The sequence below is a fragment of the Somniosus microcephalus genome, chromosome 3 (genome assembly GCF_052327205.1).
Source record: "Somniosus microcephalus isolate GS21.2 chromosome 3, FLI_Smic_1.0, whole genome shotgun sequence".
Lineage (NCBI taxonomy): Eukaryota > Metazoa > Chordata > Chondrichthyes > Squaliformes > Somniosidae > Somniosus > Somniosus microcephalus.
In genome coordinates, this window is record NC_140989.1 from 270,732,642 (window position 1) to 270,750,340 (window position 17,699).

Below are 17,699 nucleotides of genomic sequence, written 5' to 3' on the forward strand. Positions count from 1 at the left end.
AGTCATCATGGGTGACTTTAATCTACATATAGATTGGGCTAACCAAATTAGTAACAATACTGTGGAGGAGGAATTCCTGGAGTGTTTAAGGGATGGTTTCCTGGACCAATATGTCGAGGAACCAACCAGAGATCAGGCCATCTTAGACTGGGTATTATGTAATGAGAGAATTAATTAGCAATCTTGTACGAGGCCCCTTGGGTCGGAGCGATCATAATATGATCGAATTCTTCATTAAGATGGAGAATAAAGTAGTCGACTCAAACTAGGGTCCTAAATTTAAATAAAGGAAACTACGATGGTCTGAGGCGCGAGTTGGGTAGGATTGATTGGGGAATGTCACTCAAAGGGTTGACGGTGGATAGGCAATGGCAAACATTCAAAGACCGCATGGATGAACTACAGAATGTGTTCATCCCAGTTTGGCATAAAAATAAAACAAAAAAGGTGACTCAACTGTGGCTAACAAAAGATTCAAGGAGAGGACATATAAATTGACCAGAAAAAGCAGTAAACCTGAGGATTGGGAGCATTTTAGGATTCAACAAAAGAGGACAAAGATATTAATTAAGAAAGGGAAAATAGAATATGAGAGTAAGCTTGCAGGGAACATAAAAACTGACTGTAAAAGCTTTTATAGATATGTGAAGAGAAAAAGATTGGTGAAGTCAAGCGTAGGTCCCTTGCAGTCAGAATCAGGGGAATTTATAATGGGGAACAAAGAAATGGCAGACCAATTAAATACATATTTTGGTTCTGTCTTCACAAAGGAGGACACAAATAACCTCCCAGAGATGTCGGGGAACATAGGGTCTGATGAAAGGGAGGAACAGAAAGAAATCAGTATTTGTATGGAAATTGATGGGATTGAAGGTCGATAAATCCCCAGGGCCAGATAATCTACATCCTAGGGTATTTAAGGAAGTGGCCCTAGAAATAGTTGATGCTTTGCTGATCATCTTCCAGCATTCGATGGAATCTGGAACAGTTACCCATGGATTGCAGGGTAGCTAATGTTACCCCACTATTCAAAAAAGGTGGTAGAGAGAAAACGGGGAATTATAGACCGGTAAGCCTGACATCGGTAGTGGGGAAAATGCTAGAGTCCATTATAAAAGATGTAATAGCAGAGCACTTGGAAAACAGTGACAGGATCGGACAAAGTCAACATGGATTTACAAGAGGTAAATCGTGCTTGACTAATTTTGGGGATGTAACTGGTAAAACAGATAAGGGAGAACCAGTGGATGTGGTGTAGTTGGACTTTCAGAAGGCTTTTGATAAGGTCCTGCATAAGAGATTAGCGTATAAAGTTAAGGCGCATGGGATTGGGGGCAAGGTACTGACTTGGATAGAGAACTGGTTGGCAGACAGAAAGCAAAGAGTTGGAATAAACGGGTCTTTTTCCGAGTGGCAAGCAGTGACTAGTGGGGTACCGCAGGGATCGGTCCTTGGGCCCCAGCTATTCACAATATATATTAATGATCTAGACAAGGGAACTAGATGTAATATCTCCAAATTTGCAGACGACACAAAGCTGGGTGGGCGTGTGTGCTGTGAGGAGGATGCTGAGAAACTCCAGGATGATTTGGACAGGTTGGGTGATTGGGCAAAAGCATGGCAGATGCAATATAACGTGGATAAATGCGAGGTTATCCACTTTGGTGGCAAAAACAGGAAGGCAGATTATTATCTGAATGGCAATAGATTGGGAGAAGGGGAAGTGCAACAAGACCTGGGTGTCCTTGTGCACCAGGCAGTTAAGAAGGCAAATGGCATGTTGGCCTTCGTAGCGAGAGGGTTTGAGTACAGGAACAAGGATGTCTTGCTGCAGTTGTACAGGGCCTTGGTGAGACCACATCTTGAGTATTGTGTGCAGTTTTGGTCGCCTTATCTGAGGAAGGATGTTCTTGCCATGGAAGGAGTTCAGCGAAGATTCACCAGGCTGATACCTGGGATGGCAGGAATGACGTATGAGGATTGATTGGGTCGATTGGGCTTGTACTCGCTGGAGTTTAGAAGAATGAGAGGGGATCTCATTGAAACTTATAAAATTCTGACAGGACTGGACAGACTAGATGCAGGAAGGATGTTCCCGATGGTCAGGGAGTCCAGAACCAGGGGTCACAGTCTAAGGATAAGGGGTAGGCCATTTAGGACAGAAATGAGGAGGAATTTCTTCACCCAGAGAGTGGTGAACCTGTGGAATTCTCTACCACAGAAGGCAGTAGAGGCCAATACATTAAATATATTCAAGAAGGTGTTGGATATATTTCTTAAGGCTAAAGGGATCAAGGGGTATGGGGAGAAAGCAGGGACCGGGTACTGAATTTGGATGATCAGCCATGATCGCATTGAATGGTGGAGCAGGCTCGAGGGGCCGAATGGCCTACTGCTCCTATGTTTAGTTAGTGCATTGTTTCTGTAGTACAGATGCTGTTTTGTAGGGCTGAAACTGAGCATTATGGTACAAATGAACATTAAACAGATTGTGAAAAAAATATTTAATAAAGTAGCATTATCCACATAAATAATTCAAAAAGTCTCCATCTTGAATGATAGTTTTGAACATAATACATTTATCTCTCCACTCCAGTCTTCATAAAATTCTAACCAACATTGATTTTGTATATGTCTACACTGTACTTCAAATCAGTTTACAGTCTGTATTTCTTCTGCTGGTATCGAACTAAGATTCTTTGTTTTCCTGACATTTCGAGGTAAGTAACAGTTCGTTAAGCGTGAACCGTTGTCCATATGATTCTATACAGCTCCGTGCAAGTACAAGGCAAGGAACTTACTGAATGTCGCTGGACAATATCCAGACAGCCCAGCAGGAACCTAGGGAGAAGAAACCATCAATCTCTGAACACAAGCAGGTAAGTTGTTTAATATAAATATTTAAAAAAATAAATACACTTCTGCAGATCCAATATTTTCAAACAATCCAATTAATTTACTGTGGGACTCATCTACTGCACAACACATATTCACATACGGTGCTAGTCATGAAGAAAGTTTCTTACACCAAGGTCCACATTTAGTAGATCATTAAAATTGATCAAAAGGTTCCCCTAAATTGCTAAGTTAAATGCAAGTTCATCCTTGCTCAGTCGAGTAGGCGGAGCTTGGTTATTGTGGTGATGAGACAATACAATTTGTCTCTCCACCAGTGGGATAGGAGGAGAGAAAACAAGAAATCAGCCAATGTTACTACTCTGGAGTGCCATTCAGCAGGCCATGCTGTAAAGTGTGACAGGATGTGCTACCTCCACATAGGAACTAGCCCATTGACATTCACTGAATAGCCTCACAAGAAGACACATCCATTTGGGTGAGGTAATGGAAGGCTGCTGACATCAGCGTGCAGGGTGGGGAACCATTGATAGAAAAACGTTTCACTGCCATTGCTGCTACATGTTCTTAAGCATCGCTTCCACAACAGTTCAACTTGTACTTACCTGGACCATTTTCTTTCTCATTGTTGGAAGACACTTTGCATAGTCGTACAGCAGCTGATCTTGATCCAACCAAATTAGGTTTTTCACACCATCATTTGATTGTAGATCTGTGGTATTTAACTGCAACACCAGGAACTGGAAAATCCTTCCATTCGTAGCAATGCATTGTACTGTAATAGGATTGTCCAACACCTTTGGCTCTTCCTGTGAAATAGAAAACAGTAAGTGGTCAGGTTCACATGATATCCGTTCTCCTCGGCTGTTGCAAAACAATGCTTCATTCTATTCGATATATTACAGATGAAACAATCACAAGATTCTACATCATTTCAGCTACATTCAATGCTGTGAAGAGAAGCCAGACATTAGCTCAAAGTTTCCTGTAATACATCACACTATAAACAATTGAATAGAATTATACATAATGTTTTAGCTGTCCAGTACATTAAAACCCTGTACAGTTAGATATAGCTTGTGGTTTTAGGAAATTTGAATTTTCTTTTTGCCCCCATGGAACTGTCTGAGTAAATGTTTTCCTCTTTCTCCATCAAGCTTAACAACTCGCAGGCAAAGGGTTTCAGTCACCCACAGCCTGCTCGCAGGTTGCAGCCATGCTTCCTGTAACCGTTTGCCACTAGGTGCCTAGAATGCCCAGGTATGAATCATAGAACAGTACGTCGCTGAAGGAGGCCATTTGGCCTGAGTCTGCGCGACTCTTAAGAGCAACCCAGTTGGTCCCACTCCCCTGCTCTTTCCCCATATCCCTGCAATTTTTGCTGCTTCACATATTTATCCAATTCCCTCTTGAAGGCTACTATTGAGTCTGCCTCCACTACCCAATCCGGCAGTGCATTCCAAATCCTAACCACTCGTTGCATAGAAACATAGAAAATAGGAGCAGGAGTAGGCCATTCGGCCCATCGCGCCTACTCCACCATGCAATATGATCATGGCTGATCCTCCAACTCAATACAATATTCCTGCTCTCTCCCCATACCCCTTGATGCCTTTTGTGTCTCGAAATCTATCTAGCTCCTTCTTAAATATATTTGTGACTTGACCTCCACAGCCTTCTGTGGTAGAGAATTCCACAGGTTCACCACGCTCTGAGTGAAGAAATTTCTCGTCTTCTCAGTCCGAAATGTCCTACCCCTCGTTCTAAACTGCCCCCCCCCCCCCCCCCCCTGGTCTGGTGAACCTTTGCTGCACTCCCTCTATAGCAAGTATATCCTTTCTTAGATAAGGAGACCAAAACTACACAGTACTCCAGGTGTGGTCTCACCAAGGTCCTGTAGAACTGTAGTAAGATATCCTTGCTCATGTACTCAAATCCTCTTGCAATGAAGGCCAAAATACCATTTGCCTTCCTAACTGCTTGCTGCACCTGCATGTTTGCTTTCAGCGACTGGTGTACAAGGACACCCAGGTCCCTTTGTACATCAACATTTCCCAATCTATCATCATTTAAAGAATACTCTGCCTTTCTGTTTTTCCTACCAAAGTGGATAACTTCACATTTATCCACGTTATACTGCATCTGCCATGTATTTGCCCACTCACTCAACTTGTATAAATCGTCTTGAAGCCTCTTTGCATCCTACTCACAATCCCACCTAGTTTTGTTGTCCGCAAACTTGGAAATATTACATTTGGTTCCCTCATCCACATCATTGATATATATTGTGAATAGCTGGGGCCCAAGCACTGATCCCTGCAGGTACCCCACTAGTCACCGCCTGCCACCCCGAAAAAGACCCATTTATTCCTACTTTCTGTTTCCTGTCTGTTAACCAATTTTCCAATCCATGCCAGTATATTACCCCCAATCCCATGTGCTTTAATTTTGCACACTAACCTCTTATGTGGGACTTTATCAAAGGCCTTCTGAAAATCCAAATACACCGCATCCACTGGTTCTCCCTTATCTATTCTACCAGTTACATCCTCAAAAAATTCCAGGTTTGTCAAACACTATTTCCCTTTCATAAATCCATGTTGACTGTCTAATCCCATTGATATTTTCTAAGTGTTCTGTTATCACATCCTTTATAATAGACTCTAGCATTTTCCCTACTACTGAGGTTAGGCTAACCGGTCTGTAGTTCCCTGTTTTCTCTCCCTTTTTTAAATATTGGGGTTACATTTGCCACCCTCCAATCTGCAGGAACTGTTCCATAATCTATAGAATTTTGGAAGGAGACAACCAGTGCAACCAGTGCATCCACTATTTCCATGGCTACCTCTTTTAGTACTCTGGGATGCAGATTATCAGGCCCTGGGGATTTATCGGCTTTCAGTCCCATTAATTTCTCCAGCACTTTTTTTACTAATACTAATTTCCTTTAATTCCTCCTTCTCACTAGACCCTTGGTTCCCTAGCATTTCTAGGAAGTTATTTGTGTCCTTTTCCGTGAAGACAGAACTAAAGATTTGTTTAATATGCTCGGCCATTTCCTTGTTCCCCATTATAAATTCTCCCGTTTCTGACTGTAAGGACCTACATTTGTCTTCACTAATCTTTTTCTTTTTACATACTTGTAAAAGCTTTTACAATCTGCTTTTATGTTCCTTGCAAGTTTACTCTCATACTCTACTTTTCCCCTCTTAATCAATCTCTTGGTCCTTTTTTGCGGAACTCTAAACTGCTCCCATTCCTCAGGCTTGCTACTTTTTCTGGCAACTTTATATGACTCCTCTTTGGATCTAATACTATCCTTAATTTCTTTTGTTAGCCATGGTTGGGCCGCTTTTCCTTTTGTGTTTTTGCACCAGAAAGGAATGTATGCATTCGTTCTTTAAATGTTGGCCATTGCCTATTCACCGTCATGCCTTTTAATGAAGCTCCCCAATCTATCATAGCCAACTCACTCCTCATACCATCGTAGTTTCCTTTGTTTAGATTTAGGACCCAAGTTTCGGATTGGACTTCTTCACTTTCCATTTTAATGAAGAATTCTATTATGTTATGGTCACTCTTCCTTAAAAGGACCCCGCACAAGATTATTAATTAACCCCTTATTGCACAATACCCAATCTAGGATAGCCTGTTCCCTAGTTGGCTCCTCAACGTATTGGTCTAAAAAACCATCTCGTACACACTCCAGGAATTCATCCTCCACAGTATTATTGCTAATTTGGTTTGGCCAGTCTATATGTAGATTAAAGTCACCCATGATTACTGTAGTACCCTTGTTACATGCATCTCTAATTTCCTGTTTGATGCCATCCCCTACACTACCACTACTGTTTGGAGGCCTATAGACAACTCCCACCAATGTTTTCTGCCTCTTGGTGCTTATTAACTCCACCCAGACTGATTCTACATCCTGATTTTATGAGCCAGTATCCTTTCTCACTATTGCTCTGATTTCATCCTTTACTAAACGCCACCCTACCTCCTTTTCCTTTTTGCCCGTCCTTCCTAAATATCGAATATCCTTGGATATTCAGCTCCCAGCCTTGGTCACCCTGCAGCCATGTCTCAGTAATCGCAATTATATCGTATCCATTTACATCTATTTGCGCTGTTACTTCGTCTACCTTATTATGAATGCTTTGTGCATTCAGGTACAGTGCCTTTAGATTTGTCTTTTTAACATTTTTAGACATCTTAAACTTTTTTTGTATAAAGTTTTTCCTCATGTCGTCTCAGGTTCTTTTGCCAATCTCCTTAAATCTGTGCGCTGTGGTTATCGACCCTTCAGCCATTGGAAACAGTTTCTCTTTATTTGCTCTATCTAAACCATTCATGATTTTAAATACCTATCAAATCTCCTCTTAGCCTTCTCTGCTCTAAGGAGAACAACCCCAGTCTATCCATGTAACTGTAATCCCTCATCCCTGGAATCATTCTAGTACATCTCTTCTGTACTCTCGCCAAAGCCTTCATGCCCTTCCTAAAGTGTGGTGCCCAGGATTGGTCACAATACTCCAGTGTTTTATATAGGTTTAGCATAACTTCATGGCTTTTGTACTCTATGCCTCTTTAAAAAGCCCAGAATTTTTTTTTATTCATTCCTGGGATGTGGGCATTACTGGCAAGGCCAGCATTTATTGCCCATCCCTAACTGTCCTTGAGAATGTGGTGGTGAGTCGCCTTGAACCGCTGCAGTCCGTGCGGTCCATATCCTTTATTAACTGCTTTGTTAACTTGTCCTGCCACCTTCAAAGATTTGTGCACAAACACTCCCAGGTCTCTCCTTTCTTGCAACCCCTTTAAAATTGCACCATTTAGCATGTATTGTATCACCTCACACTGTTGAATTTCATCTGCCATATGTCCACCCATTCCACCAGCCTGTTTATGTCCTCTTGGAGTCTATTACTAACTTCCTTACTGTTTACTACACTTCCAAGTTTTGTATCACCTGCAAATTTTGAAATTGTGCACTGTACCCCCAAGTCTAAGTCATTAAAGTATATCAAAAACAGCAGTGGTCCTAGTGCTGAACCTTGGCAAACTCCACTGTATACCTCCCGCACTCCAAAAAACAGCCAGTCACAACAACTCTTCCCTTAGCCAATTTTATATCCATGCTGCTGCTGCCCCTTTTATCCCAAGGGCTTCAATTTTGCTACCAATGCCTTTTGAAAGTCCGTATACACATCAACTGGACTGCCCTCCTCCATCCTCTCTGTTACATCATCAAAAAACTCAATCAAGTTAGTCAAACACGATCTGCCCTTGACAAATCCATACTGGTTCTCCTTTATTAGTCCATGCTTGTCCAAGTGGCTGTTAATTTTCTCCCAGATTATTATTTCTAAAAGCTTCCCCCCCCCCCCGTCACCACCAACATTAAACTGACTCGCCTGTAATTGCCATGTTTATCCTACACTCCTTTTTTGAATAAGGATGTAACATTTGCAATCCACTAAGTCTGGTGGCACCATCCCTGTATCTAAGAAGGATTGGAAGAATGTAGCCAGCACTACTGCAATTTATACCATTATTACCCTCCGCAATCTAGGATACATCCCATCCAGACCGGGTGATTTATCCACTTTAAGTACCTCTTTATTTTTTTATCTCATCCAGTATCCTGGTAACCTCCTTGTTTACCAAAGTTTGGCAAAGTCCTCTTCCTTGGTACACACCAATGCAAAGTACTCATTTAGTACCTCAGGGGTCAATAACCAAGGGGTATAGTTTTAAAGTAAAGGATTAGAGGGGAGTTGAGAATGTTTTTCACCCAGAGGGTGGTGGGGGTCTGGAACTCACTGCCTGAAAGGGTGGTAGAGGCAGAAACCCTCATCACATTTAAAATGTACTTGGATATGCACTTGAAGTGCTGTAATCTACAAGACTACTGAGCAAGAGCTGGAAAGTGGGATTAGGCTGGATAGCTCTTTCGGCCAGCACAGACACGATGGGCCTCCGTCTGTGCTGTAAATTTCTATGACTCTGCCTCCACCAATAGAGCTCCATTTTGGTCCCTAATCAGCCCCACCATTCCTATTATAACCTTTTTACTGTTAATATGCCTATAGAAGACCTTTGGACTCCTTTTTATGTTAGCTGCCAATCTATTCTCGTACTGTCTCTTTGCCCCACATTTCCTTTTTCACTTCTCTTTTTATAAAATTCAAGTACATTTAACCACAAACATATTAAGTGTAAATGGAATTTCTACTTCAACAGATGCCCATCGCAATATTTGTACCAGAGACACCGACACTTACACCATAAAGCAGCTTGGCCCTTGCAAGGGCATTTGCAAATGTGAACATGATCATCTTGGCCCTCAGTGGTTCTGGTCTGAACCTTGCCATGTTAGCAGCAGACTCTGTAATATACAGTGTGTGCGCGTGAGGAAAAGGATACCTATCACAGAAACCTGTGTAGAAACAATTAAGAGATTTGTAAATGAGTGAGAGGATTACAAAAGTAGAATTGCTAATTACATAAAGAACACTGCAGGTAAACCCCACTGACTTGGGAGTGCTTGATGCCCCAAAATTAAAATACACATCACAAATAACATTCCATTAAAGTGAATTTTCAAAAAATTTTAGTTGACATTTATCCCTTTTCTGCACCATTTGAGATCTATCCTTCCTTCAGTCCTTTCACCACCCCATTAACAGCACGAACAAGCAAGGTGTGCTCAGGGTTTTGCCAATTTAACTCTAAATGGGTACTAAGTTGCATGTATCGTGCTGGTAGACTACTGCTTTTTTTTTCTCCTTCCCCATTAATTGGTGAATCATGGATAAGAAACTGAGTCCTGCCAGTCACACTACAGGACTTGTACCAAAGAACCTATCAAAAAACCCACCTGTGTCATTGCGTACTTCATAGACATGTGTTTGCTGCAGATCAATGTTAGGAGAGATTGGATAGAAGGTCGGGAGGGCCTGGCTTTCAGTGCTTAATATTTCTTCTTTTCCTGCTACTGCTGGTAAAGGCTGCTTACTACTCAAGAGGATTCCATTCAAACCACAAACCCGGAATATATCAGACTCTGCAAAGAGAATAAAATGCTCATTAAACAGCACACTGACTGAAGGACTTAGGCTACAGTCTTGTCCAATCAGCAGCCCCATAATTTTCCCTCATCCAGAGTCCCCCTCCTGAGGATGCTGACTCTTTGCTGGGTACAGCTTCATGGTGATAGTCATCTTTAGGCATCTTGCACAGAGGTCCACTGTCCATGCGGTAACCTATAGATATCATTTGACTGTAGGAAACATTGCAACCAACCATAACCCCATACCCATTATCCACACACATTTTCCAATACGAGTCCAGATTAACAAGTAAACACCGCAAATTGTGAAACTCTGAATAATGCTGGAAATACACAGCAGGTCCATCAACATCTGAAAAGAGGACAGATCATAAATTTAGGTATAAACCCTTCATCAGAACTGAACCTAGCTTTTCTCTTTGCTTTTAAATTACAATTAGAATTGCTGAATGACAGGAATCTTTGCTGTTTTTCAACTGGGTTGTGGCCAATAAAATGCCTGTCTGGCAGTGATCAGAATCAGCAAAAATGGGGGTTCATACCTAGACCTTTCCTGGTGATATGGCTCAACTCCACATTAGAAAGTGCACTTGTCAACAGAGCTAGCAGGAAAATATAAGAATTAGGAGTAGGAGTAGGCCATACGGCCCCTCGAGCCCACTCCACCATTCAATAAGATCATAGCTGATCTTTGACCTCAGCTCCACTTTCCTGCCCGATCCCTCGATTCCCCTAGAGTCCAAAAATCTATTTATATCAGCCTTGAATATACGCAACAACTGAGCATCATAGAAACATAGAAGATAGGAGCAGGAGTAGGCCATGGCTGATCATCCAAATTCAGTACCCGGTCCCGGCTTTCTCCCCATACCCCTTGATCCCTTTAGCCTTAAGAAATATATCAAACTCCTTCTTGAATATATTTAATGTATTGGCCTCTACTGCCTTCTGTGGTAGAGAATTCCACAGGTTCACCACTCTCTGGGTGAAGAAATTCCTCCTCATCTCAGTCCTAAATGGCCTACCCCTTATCCTTAGACTGTGACCCCTGGTTCTGGACTCCCTGACCATCGGGAACATCCTTCCTGCATCTAGTCTGTCCAGTCCTGTCAGAATTTTATAAGTTTCAATGAGATCCCCTCATTCTTCTAAACTCCAGCGAGTACAAGCCCAATCGACCCAATCTCTCCTCATACGTCATTCCTGCCATCCCAGGTATCAGCCTGGTGAATCTTCGCTGAACTCCTTCCATGGCAAGAACATCCTTCCTCAGATAAGGCGACCAAAACTGTACACAATACTCAAGATGTGGTCTCACCAAGGTCCTGTACAACTGCAGCAAGACATCCTTGTTCCTGTACTCAAACCCTCTCGCTACGAAGGCCAACATGCCATTTGCCTTCTTAACCGCCTGCTGCACCTGCATGCTTACTTTCAGCGACTGGTGCACAAGGACACCCAGGTCTCGTTGCACTTCCCCTTCTCCCAAACTATTGCCATTCAGATAATCTGCCTTCCTGTTTTTGCCACCAAAGTGGATAACCTCACATTTATCCACGTTATATTGCATCTGCCATGCTTTTGCCCAATCACCCAACCTGTCCAAATCATCCTGGAGTTTCTTGGCATCCTCCTCACAGCACACATGCCCAGCCAACTTTGTGTTGTCTGCAAATTTGGAGATATTACATCTAGTTCCCTTATCTAGATCATTAATATATATAGTGAATAGCTGGGGTCCAAGGACCGATCCCTGCGGTACCCCACTAGTCACTGCCTGCCACTCGGAAAAAGACCCGTTTATTCCAACTCTTTGCTTTCTGTCTGCCAACCAGTTCTCTATCCAAGTCAGTACCTTGCCCCCAATCCCATGTGCCTTAACTTTACATGATAACCTCTTATACGGGACCTTATCGAAAGCCTTCTGAAAGTCCACAGCCCTTTGGGATAAAGAATTCCAAAGATTCACAACCCTCAGAAGAAATTCCTCCTCATCTCAGTCTTAAAAGGCCAACCCCTTATCCTGAGACTATGCCCCCCGAGTTCCACTCTCCAGCCAGGAGAAACAATCTCTCAGCATCTATCTGGTCAATCCCCTCTCAGAATCTTGTATGTTTCAATGAGACCACATCCACTGGTTCCCCTTTATCTACCCTGCTTGCTACATCCTCAAAAAACTAAAATTTGTCAAACACAATTTCCCTTTCATAAAACCATGCTGACTCTGCCTAATCATATTGGCCCAGAAATTCAGGTCGGGGGCTTACACCCGCGGGTGTAAGCCCCCGACCTGCACTTCCCTTGTGCGCCGGCCGTTGTGCTGTGGGCCCCCCTGGAACTGCGATCCTGGGCCTCCTCCAACTGCCGGCGCGCAGTGCTTGCGCATCCCAGGGGCGCAGTTAGTTCGATGCATCCCCTGGGATCATGTGGGCCATGGGGAGCCAATCGGAGCAGGGAATGCTTCATTCATAAGTTTGACAGGAAGGGCTGTCAAACTTATAAATACTATAAGCCCCAAAACATCACTAAATCTCCAAATAAATTTTTAAAAAACATCACTTTTTAAATAAACTATAAATTACATTAAATAACTATTTTCAACAATTTAAATTTTTGGAAAAAAATAATTTTATTTTTTAACGGGGCTAAAAATAAACTTACCTTTCTTTAAAGTATTTAAAAATAATAAACCTGTGGAAAAAAGTTTAAATTTTAATTAATTCACTACTTACCTTGTGAAAAGCAGGCTGCTTTTTATGTGTGTAACTTCTGGAGACTTACCCTCCCGGGAAAACCTGCAAAAAAAACGTAAGTTCGATGCGCACGCGCTGCCTCTCCTGCGCACGCGTTCGACCTCTGAACCCCTTCTTTCAGGGGAACGGAAGTGCCGGTTTCCCGCGCATACGCAGTGCATGCAGGAAACCGGCACTTCCATTGGGCTTACGGGTGAGTACCCAGCGCGTACTCACCAGTGGAGACCCGAATTTCTGGGCCATTATGATTTTCTAAGTGCCCTGTTACCACTTCCTTTAATAATGGATTCCAGCATTTTCCAGACGACTGATGTCAGGCTAACTGGCCTGTAGTTCCCTGTTTTCTCTCTCCCTCCATTCTTGTACAGGGTTACATTTCCAATATGCTAGGACTGTTCCAGAATCTAGGGAATTTTGGAAGATCACAACTTCTGCAGCCACCTCTTTTAAAACCGTAGGATGTAGGCCATCAGGTCCAGGAAATCTGTCAGCTTTTAGTCCCATTAGTTTCTCAAGTACTTTTGCCCTACTGATCTTAATTACTTTAAGTTCCTCATTCTCATTAGCCACTTTTTGGTATGCTTGTTGTGTCTTCTACTGTGAAGACAGATACAACATACAGGAAACTCTCGTTTAAACGGCACCTAAATATCCGGAATTCTCTATTAACCGGCAAAATTCATACTGCGAAAACAACACCTCAATAACCGGCAATGTTGCCGAGTCCGAGTCTCCCGCGGTGGCCGAGTTAGTCAGTGGGGGTAGTTCTCCAAACTGCCACTACTCGGCTTCTTGGCGCTGTCGGAAGTCCGAACACCTCTAACAGGAGTCTGACTTTTTTTTTTATAAAAACAAATACCCTCAGTAGATAACCCTCTCCGTCATCCGGAATTTTTAATCAACCGGCACCATCCCGGTCACCAAAGAGTTTCCTGTATTTGTTTAAAGTCTCTGTCATTTCCTTGTTCCCCAATATAATTTCTCCTGTCTCCAAGGGCTCAATGCTTACTTTTGCTACACTCTTTTTACATACTTACCGAAGCTCTTACAATGTGTTTTTATATTTATTGCTAATTTACTCATATTTTCTCCCTTATCAATTTTTTGGTCATCCTTTGCTGGTTTCTATATCTCTCCCAATCCTCAGGCTTAATACTATTATTCACATTATAAGCCACCTCTTAATTTAATACTATACGTAACTTCTTTAGTTAGCCATGGATGGATCACTTTTCCCATAAATTTTGTATTTCTCAATGGAATGTATATTCATTGAGAATTTTGGAATATTTCTTTAAATGTTTGTAACTGCTTATCGACCATCATACCTTTTAAATCTAATTTCCCAATCTACCTTAGCCAACTCTCCTCTCATACCTACGTAATTGGCTTTATTTAAGTTTAAGACGTTAGTTTCGGACTTATGAATTTCACATTGAGTTTGAGTGACACTTATATTATGATCACTCTTCCCCAGAGGATCCTTTACTATGAGATTACAAATTAACCCTGTCATATTACACAAAACAAGATCTAAAATAGCCTGTTCCCTGGTTGGTTCCATGATGTATTGTTCTAGGAAACTGTCTTGAATGCATTCCATGAACTCATCCTCCAGGCTACCCTTGTCAATTTGATTTGCCCAGTCTATATGAAGATTAAAGTCCCCATGATTATTGCATTACCTTTGTTACAAGCTCCTATTATTTCTTGGTTAATACGCTGTCCAATGGTATAGCTGCTGTTAGGGGGCCTATAAACTACTCCCACCATTGTTTTCTGCCCCTTCTTATTTCTTATCTCCACCCATACTGATTCTACTTCTTGAGCTACTGTCTCACTACTGTCCTTATGTCATCCTTTATTATCAGGGCTATCCCCGCCTCCCCCCTTTCCATGCTACCTGTCTTTTCGAAACGTCAAGTAGCTGGAATATTTAGTTCCCAATCTTGGTCACCTTGCAACTACGACTCTGAAATGGCTATTACGTCATACCCATTTATCTTTATTTGTGCCACTAATTCATCTATCTTGTTACGACTGCTTTGTGCATTCAAGTAAAGAGCCGTTAGTTTTAACTTTTTACCATTATTCCCTGCTTTCACCTTATTCGCTGATGCACTATTACCTTTAAACGCTATGTCCCTTCTATGTCACTGCTTATCTTTACCCAATTCACTACACTGCTCTATTGCCTTGACTTTTCTCTTTTAGATTACTACATTTCCCCCGCCCCCTCCTACCTTTTTAGTTTAAAGCCCTATCTACAGTCCTACATTTAATTTTTTTGGCCCAGTAAACGCATTAAATACTTCTTGCTCAAAGTTTTTAAAAAAACATTCATAGAGCACAGAGGGAGGCCATGTGGCCCAGCCGGCTCTTTGGAAGAACTATCCAATTAGTTCCACTCTCTAGCTCTTGCCCCATAGCCCTGCAAAATTTTCCTTTGAGTATATATCCAATTCCCATCCAATTATTTTGATGAAAAAATTGCTTTTGGAATCTTCAAATGGTTAATACATAGGGTATACTCAAATCTAGGTGTTAAGTTCTCAGTTTCTGGTTCAACCTTTTTTTTTACAAAATATATATAAAATATATTTGATCAATTATCATTAGCTGGCTGTTCCTGGTACCCTCTGTTACATTAACTAATGACTTATGTTGAACATAACCAGGAATCCTAAGCAGGAAATAAAGATTTCCTAACTGCCTGATCTAATTGTTTTTTTTATTAAATACCTACAAGCACTGCAAAGGAATAAACATACAGCCCAAATCAACCTTTTCCTTAGAGATTCATTGCTTTTTTTTGGTTTTACTTCAAAGCATTAAAAATAGAAATAACTTATATGAAGCACAAACACATTTCTTTTCTTTTTAGTACATTAATCTCATGAGAAAAATCAGTTCATATTATAATCTTGTATTTATTTATGTCTGAGCTTCCCAGTAATACTTTAAGTACAATTACTATTTTCATGTAGGCAAATGTATTTGTGGCAGGGCAAGTTGATAATGTGGTTAAGAAAGCATATGGGATACTTTGCAAATATCACTAATCACTGGTTAGGCCTCAGCTGGAATGGTGTGTACAATTCTGGGCACTACACTTTAGGAAGGATGTCAAGGCCTTGGAGAGGGTAAGTGGAGATTTATCAGGATCATACCAGGGATGAGCAACTTCAGTTATGTGGAGAGATTGGAGAAGCTGGGATTGTTCTCTTTAGAACAGAGAAGGTTAAGGGGTGACCTAATAGAGGTATTCAAAATTATGAGGGGTTTTAATAGAGCAAGTAGGGAGAAACCGTTTCCTCTGGCAAGTGGGTCGGTAACCAGAGGTCTTGCATTTAAAATAATTGGCAAAAGAACTAGAGGGGAAATGAGGAGGAACCTTTTCACAGAGGGTTGTTAAGATGTGGAACGCACAACCTCAGAGTGGATGAAGCAGATTCCATAGGAACTTTCAAAAGGCAATTGGACATGTACCTGTAAAAAGACTAATTTGTAGGGTTATGGGACTAAATTGGACAGCTCTTTCAAAGAGCCAGCGCATGGACAATGGGTCGACTAGCCTCCTTCTGTGCTGTAAGATTCTATGATTATATATTGTCGGCAGTTTCCATGAACGGACAACACCAGATTAGTTTTTGGTTAGAAATGAAGCTGATGAGTGTTGCATTTTCAGTGGACGAGAATACATCCTAGAAAAGGATTGCCTCTTTTCCTTTTCTGGTCCATGAGCAAAGACATTTTTACACATTGCTACTTAAACGGAAGTCCTGCTGACTAACCTCTCTCCCATATTGCTGCCACACGGTAATTTTCAGCCAGCATTCTGTTTCCAAGTGTGGGAAATCGAGGCTGCAGGATCCTGCATAAGTGTAAGAGGTCCTGCATCAGCACAGGGCTGAAAAGTAAAAACACCACAAAAGTTACTATTACTCTCTTCCCCTCCATTTTGTCACTCAGGGTCAGTATACATTCCAAGAGCAAATATGTCCAGTCAGCTGAAGAGTGAAAGCTTCTTCCACTTTGTCCCAAACTCTCAACAGCATCCCCAACAACATCAATGTGAAATTTTATACGTTGTACGTAAGTTATCCTTATGACCTCTTGAAGTGAGCTTAACAATTCGTGTGTCAATTAGGGGACAGTGTTGTGCTGTAGGCTCACACCCACTAGCAACTAGAGTGAGACTGTGAAAGCTTATTTCGCATAGTTTAAGCTAGCAGAGAGTGTTTAATTATCAGTTGTCAGCCATGGCTCAGTGTTGCACTCTCGCCTGAGAAGGTTGTGGACTCAAGTCCCACGTTAGAGACTCGAGCATAAAAGCTAGGCTGACACTCCAGTACAGTACAGGGAGTGCATTGTCGGAGGTGACGTTATTGGATGAGACGTTAAACTGAGGCCCCGTCTGCCCTCTCCGGTGGACAGAAATGATTCCATGGCACTATTTGAAGAAGAGCAGGGGTGTTCTCCCGGTGTCCTTGCCCATATTTATCCCTCAACCAACAGCAGTAAAACAGATTATCTGGTCATTGCTGTTTGTGGGAGCTTGCTGTGCGCAAATGGGCTGCCACGTTCACTACATTACAACAGTGACTACACTTCAAAAGTACTTCATTGGCTGTAACGCGCTTTGGAACGTCTTGCGTTCATGAAAAGTTCTATATACATGCAAGTCTTTTCTTCTAGCAGTATGGGCTCTAGCCCAGCCCACCGATGTGAAAGGACAGTGCAATAACTCACTGCACCACTGAATTCTTCAATTTCAAATCCTTCAAGGAATGGTGTTGTGCCTATAGCCAGCCAAAATCACACGCACCAGGAACCAGAAAAGGAGCAGGATGAAAGAAAAAAGTAAAAGAACTGTGCTGCAGGAGAATGTGAGGATGGAGGAAAAAGATGAGTGGGTGGGTGGCAAAAAATAAAAGGTAGATGAGCTAGAAAGGAGGGCGGGGTCTTTGTTAAGTCTCTTTCTTTTGTGTACGTGGTGTGTCACTTTATGCTGG

The 17,699-nt window shown here is 41.9% G+C and overlaps 1 protein-coding gene across 1 annotated transcript in view; it reads right to left on the reverse strand.

Annotated features, from left to right (window-relative positions):
* Positions 1-2,489: 2,489 nt before the first annotated feature.
* mrpl37 (mitochondrial ribosomal protein L37) overlaps positions 2,490-17,699 on the reverse strand; it is a gene marked incomplete at its 5' end in the record, with an annotated part of 30,689 nt that continues 15,479 nt past the window's right edge. The window contains 5 exons of the mRNA XM_085978064.1: positions 2,490-2,841; positions 3,462-3,665; positions 9,144-9,298; positions 9,740-9,925; positions 16,479-16,594. Of these exons, the coding sequence (XP_085834190.1) occupies positions 2,764-2,841; positions 3,462-3,665; positions 9,144-9,298; positions 9,740-9,925; positions 16,479-16,594 (739 nt within the window). The remainder of the gene's footprint in view (positions 2,842-3,461; positions 3,666-9,143; positions 9,299-9,739; positions 9,926-16,478; positions 16,595-17,699) is intronic.